General features: G+C 32.0%; 1 protein-coding gene across 2 annotated transcripts in view; it reads left to right on the forward strand.

The window, feature by feature from the left end:
- The window catches only part of DMXL1 (Dmx like 1), a 121,779-nt gene that overhangs the window by 81,134 nt on the left and 30,602 nt on the right, over window positions 1-10,043 (forward strand). For both annotated transcript variants that reach the window (XM_011358269.2, XM_011358270.2), the window contains exons 29-33: window positions 47-225; window positions 2,821-2,951; window positions 5,115-5,200; window positions 6,338-6,539; window positions 7,561-7,678. In XM_011358269.2, the coding sequence (XP_011356571.1) occupies window positions 47-225; window positions 2,821-2,951; window positions 5,115-5,200; window positions 6,338-6,539; window positions 7,561-7,678 (716 nt within the window). The remainder of the gene's footprint in view (window positions 1-46; window positions 226-2,820; window positions 2,952-5,114; window positions 5,201-6,337; window positions 6,540-7,560; window positions 7,679-10,043) is intronic.

Below are 10,043 nucleotides of genomic sequence, written 5' to 3' on the forward strand. Positions count from 1 at the left end.
ATGAAAATAGTACTTATTTAATAATACTTTACTTTGTTCTTGTTAGTTTCTTCACTAGTGGAAGGAGGAGATAAACAAAACAAACATTTTAGGCCATCAAAAATGTCTTGCAAAGAATCTGCCCCAATGACTTCTTCCTCACCACCAGTTAGCCAGGAGTCACTGACAGTCAAGGAGAAGTTCATCCCACCTGAACTCAGTATCTGGGACTATTTCATAGCCAAGGTAATATTTATGTAGTTAAATGGAAATGGAAATGTTTAAGTGTAATTGTTGGTGCTTCCAAGTATTTTTCCACTCTGGTTTATAAAATTTCTATTTTATCAAGCTACATTACCAAAAAATATATACTAAAATATTTTGGCCATATTCCAACCATTTTTTAAGACCATTCTTTGATAAGTTACAGTTTTTGCATTTTAAACAAAATGAAGTTTTTAGTAAGATGAAAAGATAAATTGGTTAACAGCTTGATACTGATATTCTCGATAGTAATTAAGGAAACAAAACTGCCAGAATTTAAAATGTCCTTCATACTCTCATCCCTTTTTCTACTACAGGCAGCCCTGCAATGTTCTGATATACACAGATTTGTTGCCACTGTTTAATCCCTCAACAACATGGTTTAAATTTAAGTTACCACAATATACTAAATGTGAGTAATTGCATAAAGTACAAAGTTCCCTGCTAGCTCTTCAATCCACAAATTACAATTAAAATAATAGATGCACCTCATGATCAATGACCAGTCGCAACAGTTCTTTCAAATTCTGTTGGTGATTGGTCATTTAGTGCTTGTTATTCAATTCACACATAGAAAAGCATGTGGTTGTCTTGCCTCTTTGTCTGCCATGATAAACCCAAATGACATTTTACAAAATTGGTTTATTAAAAGAGGGAATTGGCTAACAGTAATGGAAGTGCAACAACAACAACAAAATGAGGAGATTAACAATATACTGTAATAAAAGTTATGTGAATATAGTTTCTCACTCAAAATATTGTACTGTATTCACCCTTCTTGTGATGATGTGAGATGATACAGTGCCTACGTGATGAGATGAAGTAAGATGAATGACATAGACTTTGTGATGTAGTATTAGGCTACTGTAAGGGTTACATGAACACAAGCAGTGCAATACCGTAACCGTTGATCTGATAACCAGGATGGCTACTAAGTGCCTAATGATTGGGCAGGGAGCGTATACAGCCTGGATACAGTGGACAAAGGGATGATTCGGGTCCTGGGTGGGATCAAGTGGGACAATCTAAGATTTTATCACATTATTCAGAACAGCACACCTTTTAAAACTTATGAATTGTTTATTTCTGTAACTTTTCATTTGACATTTTCAGACTGCAGTTGACCGTAGGTAATTGAAACCGCAGAAGGCAAAACCACTGATAAGGGAGCAACTACTGAACACATTTTCTATATTGCCTTAGATCCCTTTCATGTTTATCAATTTTATGACTTCTCATACAACTACCTTACTGAAACTACTGACATTGAAATTAAGATAGTATCCATATTGTCAACTATAACTGAAACTTCTTCATTTTTTTTGATCTGTTAGCAATATTCAACACATATGACCATTTCCTCCTTTTTGAAATACCTTTCTCTCTTGTTCTCAGATGCTGACATCTTTTAGTTTTTTCCCTAACCTTACTATTTATTTCTTCATATTCTCCTTTCTCATCTTTCCTTTTCTACCTGACCTGTGAATCTTGATCTTACTCAAGATTTGGGTTTTGGTATTTATTTTCTCTAATACTTTACTTCTCACAACCAGAGTACTCTCATTTCACTAAATGATATCTTCATCCTTGTAGTTGCTCAAGCCAGAAACCCAGAAATCATCTTTTTCCTCTCTTTTTCTTGCTTTCCAGATTTATCAGCAAATCTGTCAGCACTTTCCCCAAAATATACTGCGAATCTGTTATTTCTCTCCATCTCCATCACTGATCACCTATTTCTAGACTGGCGATTCTTGCCTTAGTTACCAATGTCTCCATTTCTACTCTTGCCATTTGACTTTTCTCTCATAAGAGAGTGGTTATGTAATCTTCTTAAGATAAATCTTGATACCTATCCTCTATTTAAAACTCATTAGTGGCATTCCATTACACTCTATACTGTGTTCAACAAAAAAAACCTGTCTGATCTGTCATCTGCCATTCTCTTTCAACCTTTATCCCAACACTATTTCTCTTGCTTTTTTTTTTTATGCCAAACTCTTTCCCATATTTAAAGATTTTCTACATACTATTCCATGGCCTAAAATGCTTTTCTTCCCTTTTGTTATATGGCCTATTATTTTTGTCCGTTAAGTCTCACTTAAATTTTACTTTTTGAAGAGGCCTTTCATGATCAGCTTATCCCAGTTTTTGTTAATGTTTTCCATCCCACCTCTTTTTTTTTATAGCATAAATAAAAGCAATTTGTACTTATTTTTTATAGCACAAATAAAAGCATTTTGTACTTAGCTTTCTACTATTTGCCTAATTTCCACTAAAACATAAGCTCTATGAAGGCAATGACTGTATATATGTTTTAAAATTTTTTATATCAAGTATGCTTTTTAACACATAGTAGATACTTGATAAATTTTTTGTTGAATTGATGGATAAATAAATAAGGGAATTGCGTAAAGTGATGTAAGAGGCATGGAATGTCAAAAAGTAGCCAAATACTGGTTCCTTTACTCCTTGTAGTGAAGAATCCAAAAATGAGATAAATTGCTAAAACTAGACTATGTAATTAAATGTATTAAATCAGATAGTTGGTTGATAAGTTCTGTAACTTTTTTATTTTAGCCTTTTCTACCCCCTTCTCTAAGTAGAGGAGAATACGATTCAGAGGAGAGTCTGGAAAGTGATGATGATGATGATGATGCTTTAGCTTCAGATTTCCATCTCCAAGAGCATTCTAATTCAAATTCATACAGGTATGGAATACTTAATAAGCTTCTTTTTAAATAATCATCATGGCTTATATATATAGTGTTTTTGAAAATAATATATGTGAAATTAGCTTGGAGACATATAACACATTATAACTCAGATTTTATTGTTGAAATTGTTAAATTCCTTTACAGTAATTTCAGTTAATCTTTTATTTTCCATGAATGGATGACCTATATTGTTTATCTCTCCTCACAAATGCTATCAGATTATTACTTCTTTTTTGCTCCCTGAGATAAACAAATCCCACTCGTTTAGCCTAGAAAATCTAATGTCTTTTCAGTGAACAGTAGTACTCTAAGATGTCAGTGATTACTGTTTTAAAAATGGCTTCCACATATTATAAAAATCATAAATGTTCCCATACTGCGTTATCCTTATATATAGATGTGATGGTATATTATTTTGTCTTTATTAATATATTGATTATATCTGAAAGGTATATTTGAGATAAAATATTATATTAAGACATGATCTGTTAGTGGTGTGATAGAAGAGCATAAATCTTCCAGAAGAAAGAAGTATTTTGGAGAAAATGAAGTACTTTTTTATTGAAAAGAAAAATTATGAGATTTCTACTTGAAATACTGGTATTTTTTTCCCCTATTGACCTAATTTTAGTTTTTGAATATATAAAATATTTACATGGCTCAAAAGTCAAACTGTATACCTCAACAACAAAAGACCCCAAATAACCCAATTAAAAAATGGGCAAATTACTTGAATAGACATTTTTCCACGGAAGACATACAAATGACCAATAAGTACATGAAAAAATGTTCATTGTCTCTAATTATTAGAGAAATGCAAATCAAAACCATAATGAGAGCTCTCTCACATCCATTGATATGGCTACTATTAAAAACAAACAAACAAACAAAAAAAACAGTGTTGGCAAGGATGTGGAGAAATTGGAACCCTCGTGCAATGTTGGTGGGAATGTAAAATGGTGCAGCACCGTGAAAAACAGTATGGCAGTTCCTCAAAAGTTAAAAATAGAATTACCATATGATCCAACAATTTTACTTCTGGATATATACCTAAAAGAATACAAAGCAGGGTCTTGAACAGGTATTTGTACAACCATCTTCATAACGGCATTATTCTTAATAGCCAAGGAATAAAAGCAAACAAGTGTCTGTGCACATATGAATGCATAAACAAAATGTGGTATATATATACAGTGGAATATTATTCAATCTTAAAAAAGATGGAAATTCTGATACTACAACATGGATGAACCTTGAGGACGTTATGCTAAGTAAACTGAGCCAGTTACAAAAAGACAAACACCGTATAATTCCACTTGTGTGAGATACCTAGAGTAGTCAAATTCATAGAGACAAAATAGAATTGTGGTAGCAAGGGGCTAGGAGAAGGTAGAAATGGAAAATTATTGCTTAATGGGTATAGAGTTTCAGTTTTACAAAATGAAAAGAATTCCGGAAATAGATGGTGATCATTGTTGAACAACAGTATGAATATACTTAATGCTACTGAATTGTACACTTGAAAGTAGTTAAAATGGTAAACTTTATGGTATGTATATTTCACCACAGTTTCAAGTAATAAAATGCCAGTACTCTAAGAAATAAATGTTTCACTTGAAATAAAAAAGAAGCTGAAATATCTTTTTTAAATGAAAAATGCAAAGCCGTATAAAAATATGAACTCAGAAGTCTTTCATTTCTTTCTTCTACCCAGTTTCTCCTCTATACCCTCTACAGATACCCAGTTTTATTAGTTTCTGGTTTATCCTTCTGTTTGCAAAAATAAGCATGCGTACATGTGCATATATATGATATTCTATAACTTTTTTTTTTAATCAGTAATACTGGAGTTCATGCCATATTAACACTTGAAGGTCCTTCTCCATTCTTTAAAAATGGCTACCCTAATATTCCTTAGTTTGAAACTAGGTATTCAGCCAGTACTCTCCTGCTAGATAATTTGGTTGTTTCTACTCTTTTGCTGTTGTAGATAATGCCGAGCTGACTTGAGTAACTGCATGCATATGTTGTTTTGTTTTTGTGGAGGTATATCTTCAGGGTAGATTCCTAGTAGTGGAATGGTTGGGTCAAAGAGTGGTATACTCTTCTAAATACCTAAGTGAAATTTTAACAGATCTTCTATTGCCTTATTTTTAGTTGGTCATTGATGCGCCTGGCAATGGTACAATTGGTGCTCAACAATTTGAAGACTTTCTATCCCTTTGCAGGTCATGACCTTGCAGGTAATACATATGTTAACATGAATTAATATTGCCATTGCTTTCAATTTACTATTTTGTATTTTTTTGCAAATAGGGAAGAAACTTCCTGTTGTAAAAGATAGGTTTCTCTAAAACAAACCAAGTGTCTTTAAATATGTCTATTATATTGTTAGGTGCTCTTAGGAGGATAACATTCAGGAAAGCAGGGGATCTGAGCATGATGCGATTGACTGTATTGAGACTGTATTTATACCTGTAGCTGAGGTTTTGGGAGATTTAATAGTAATAAACACATAGAAAACTAAGCAAATGCAAAAACTTAGTGATTGTTAACTCCAAGGGAAGAAAAGTTTGCACAGGAAAGAAAGGGGTATGATGATATATCAAGTGGTTTGGCTGTGATCTGTATTTACACATATATAACAAGGTTATAACTAAAATAACAACAAAAAAATTATGTGATCATATTGGAATGATGGAAAGAGAAGTTTATTCTCACATTCTATAGTAATATATCAGAAGATCATTTCTAAAATTGAAAAAGCAAGACGTCATACTATAAGCATGTTATATAGGTTTTTGTAGGTAAATATCAGGAATAGTTAAAAGTTGAGGGTGAGATCGGGACTCAGGAGTATGAAAATGTAAGACTGGAAAGTGCTCAGCTTCATAGTATTGTTTAAAATTTTTTTTTTACTTTTGTGTATTATTTAATTTTCTAAGCAAGTCTTAGTTATATACCATACAGAAATTGGGCTGATACAAAAGTTTAAAGCAATTAATTTTACTCCCAGACATATTTTCATAATATGCAGATATATTTTTTGTCACATGGAATTAAAGTCAAAAGCAGTCATTGATACAGAATCATTTAAATCATAAGTCATAAATATTATTTCAAGTACTTGTAGTAAAGCTATGATGTAATTTTGACTTAAATTGCCCTTTTTTCTGTTTCCTAGACCACCTAATTATGTTGAAACGTTACACCAATTTATGACATTCTTTTTTTAATCCTCCAGATTTTTATGCCCACCTCTCTTTCACATCTCCTCTGCCAAAATATGTATTAATATCTTATCTCAGACATTTTAACAATTGAATATAGCATTTGCTGCAGAAAATAAATGTGGATCAATTTTATTTTCTTTTTTTTAGAGCTTCCAGTTAGTTCACCACTTTGTCATGCAGTTCTAAAAACTCTTCAGTGTTGGGAACAAGTTCTTCTCCGACGACTTGAAATACATGGTGGGCCACCTCAAAACTATATCTCAAGTCATACCTCTGAAGAGAGTTTGTCTGCAGGTCCTGCAATTCTCCGCCACAAAGCTTTGCTGGAACCTACAAACACTCCTTTCAAGTAGGTTTTCCTGGATACTGTTTTTAAGCATGAGTTTTATTACATCAGAATGTTTTCAGGTCATATTTAAAGAAAAATATTTAAGTCCTTTTATATTTAATTTGCTGTTCTAGGTTCATATCTCTGTCTTTGTGTGATGCATATTGTAGTCCAGAGGCTAGCAAACATTTCCTGCAAAGGTCCAGATAAAGAAATATTTTAGGCTTTGGGGGCCTTACAATCCTGTGACAGCTATTTAACCCTGCCATTGTAGGTGAAAGCAACAATAGATAGTAAGTAAATGAGTGGGCATGGCTGTGATCCAGTCAACTTTATTTTCGAAAATGAAAGGCAAGCTGGATTTGACCTGTGGGCACTTGGGAATAGTGCTGTTCAAAGTAGGCAGTTAGCAAACTGTTTTGCTGTCCATGAAGACTTAAAAGCATTTGTACCAAAAGGTAAATCACTGCAGTATTGCTTCATCAAGAAAGTCTTGCTACAAAAAATGTTAACTGAACTAAACAGTGTACTTAGTGACTTAATGACATAGTTCATTTACATGAACTAATTAACCTCTTACCTCATTGCATATCAGTAACAGAGTTCATGGACTGGTATTTGTTCCTTGGTAACACTTGGAGGAGCTGTGCTTGTAGATCTCCTTTAGGAAGCATAACTAGTACATTCCTAAGTTAGAGATCAGCAAACTCCCGCCCACGCAATCAAATTCACCCCTCCTTCTATGTTGTAAATAAAATTTTATTGGCTCACAGTTACACTCTTTCATTTTAATATTGCTTCTAGCTGCTTTTCCACTTTAGTAGCAGAGTTGAGTCGTTGTCTGAGAGACCTTATGGCTCATAGAGCCTAAAATATTTACTATCCAGTCCTTTAAGAAAAAGATTGCTGATTGCTGCCCTAGATGATTTGGTCTGATACTAGTTAATTTATTATTATGAACATTTATATAGCACTAAGGAAATGTGATAAAATTAATCAGAAATCTCCAAAGTGTATAATTAAATATACTCTCTCTCTGTAGATCTAAACACCATCTGGCACTGTCTGTGAAGAGACTTTGGCAGTACTTGGTAAAGCAGGAAGAAATTCAGGAAACCTTTATCAGAAATATATTCACCAAAAAAAGGTGTCTAAATGAGGTCTGTATAAGTTAAACCTGTTTACTGTTTTATTATTGAAGTCTTTTGTATTATAAAGAAAAAGTTGCATTTTACAGTCTTTTTAAAAACTCATTTTATGTCATAAACATATACTATGCAATTAATTTATAGATGAGTAATTGGAAAGAGAGGGTCAGTATTTGCCTAAACCAATTTAATTTAAAATTCTAATTCAGATGTATTTGGAACTTTTTTCCCCAAAAAAGATACTGTTTGAGTTAAGATACTGTATCTTGTTTCCTGTGCTTTGAGTTGTCATGATACCCAGTTTAAGAGACAGTATAGAAAGTTCCCATGATTTTCATGTGACAGTTAAAAGTAGCTTATTTTAGAAGTTTAGCTAAAACTAGGTTTGTGTACTGAAAACATTTCAAATAGATACATTTTCTTTTTATTCTAATGGTTATGCTTCTTAATAAAATTTTGCATGCTCAAATTAATGTTAATACTGTAAATGGTTAATTGTACCTCAGTATTATCATTATAATGATTATTTTTCTCAGTTCAGTGCTACTAAAGAGTTTCAGTTTGATGAAACTTGAACCTGAATGTAAATGAACATTTTGCTTCCTTCTTTGAGACAGTTTTGCTATTAAAAAATATCAGGTAAACTCAACGGTTGACTTAATGATGTAATTAATTCCTTATCTCCTCATGGACTAGTAGCAAGGAGTTCAAGACTGGCAACTGATCTGTGAATCACATTTTGAGAAGCACTGAACTAGTCTGAAAGCAAGCTTTGTACAGTTTTTGAAGTGGGAGGGAAAAAGGAAGGTATTTCAGTAGAAGAAATAAGGAAGTAGAATGGCTTCTTAATATACAGGTTAGCAAAAAGCAAGATGGCATCTAACCTCACTGAAAAAAAGGAAAATTACATATATTCAATTGTCTTTCAGTTTAAACGCTAATTTGTAAGAGGCAACTGCATGTGCTGTTATTTAGTATTTGCCTGTTTATGTAAATATATTTGAATTAGCCAAGCCAGGAAATATATAGTTTTCTTGCTGACTTAGAAGACTTTTGATATACATACTTTAGTATGGAATTGAAAACTAGGCAAACAATAAATACAATAGATACAATACAAATGAATATATATCTATGTAACTGTATATAAGATATATTTTAAATAGTATATGAATTACCATTAAAACAGTTCAAGAAAATTTTTGATGAATAAAATTAAAAATTTGCTAGGTAAGAGTGTCAGACTACTTAGCATACGTTGACTCATGAGGTATTGTTTTTTATTTTACATATATCTTTGCTTAAAATAATTTGTTACAAGTTTAAGCATTCTGGTAGTAGTGTATAAAGCACTACTGCATTCTGTATAAAAAGCATGTTGACTATGCTTATTACTTCTTTGGTTTCTCTGATGTACCTTGTTATATGAATATGCAAATTTGGCATTATTTCAAGTACAAAATCATATCTGATTAATATAGTTATAAAAATTAAGACATTTTTCTACCTCTGATACATTTAGTATATTTGGGAAATGAAACAGTTCTCAAAACAAACAAAACAAAGAAACTATTGTACCACTAGCTTGTCTAGTTTAATCAGGGAGTAGGATCATTAAGAGAATAAAGAAACATAACCAAGCCAGAATGAGTAAGAAAGAATAGCAGATAAGTGCAACTACACCTTTTAAATTCCTCTGTTATTTTATTCTTAGTTTCCTAGGGAAGTTTATGAGATCTTAAGAAGCAGGAATATGAATGCTGGACTAAAAGCTAATAACTATAAGCTGAGTATTTTCTCTGAATTTTAGATTTTTTTTACCTGCAAAATGAGTATAATACCTTTTACTTTGCAGTGTTTTAGCCAGTACATTTAACTTATTTAAAAGCCGGCATGATTAATGGTGGTTATTAGAAATTTATTGTTAGTGCTTTGTTATTTTATTCTTCGTGGAGGTACTCGTAAAGATAGTGATATTTAGATAAAGAGACTATGAAAAGAAAAAGTTTTTATAGTAAAACAGATTGGATGGAATGAAATAGAATATTAACTTTATAGAGTTAGTATGAAATTATTTAATCTTTACTGGAAAGTTGACTAGCCTATTTTTGGTATTAACAAAATTACCTTCCATTCCTTTTTTTTTTTTTTTAATAAAACGATGATTATTCTTAAATAGTTGAGTCCAAAGTCACTGTGCCTTTTCAGATAGTTAGGAAATAGATACACGACAGATCCTGTATTTTGGATGGGACATGATGGAGAATATTTTGAGAGTTCTGTTGCTTTCTTTATTCCTTTGTGTGTTTAAAAATGAAATTTTCTTCATCTGGTGTTGAAATCCCAATGTCAGATTTTTCTTTTCCTATGTACTATA

The sequence above is a fragment of the Pteropus vampyrus genome, unplaced genomic scaffold (genome assembly GCF_000151845.1).
Source record: "Pteropus vampyrus isolate Shadow unplaced genomic scaffold, Pvam_2.0 Scaffold39, whole genome shotgun sequence".
Taxonomy (NCBI): domain Eukaryota; kingdom Metazoa; phylum Chordata; class Mammalia; order Chiroptera; family Pteropodidae; genus Pteropus; species Pteropus vampyrus.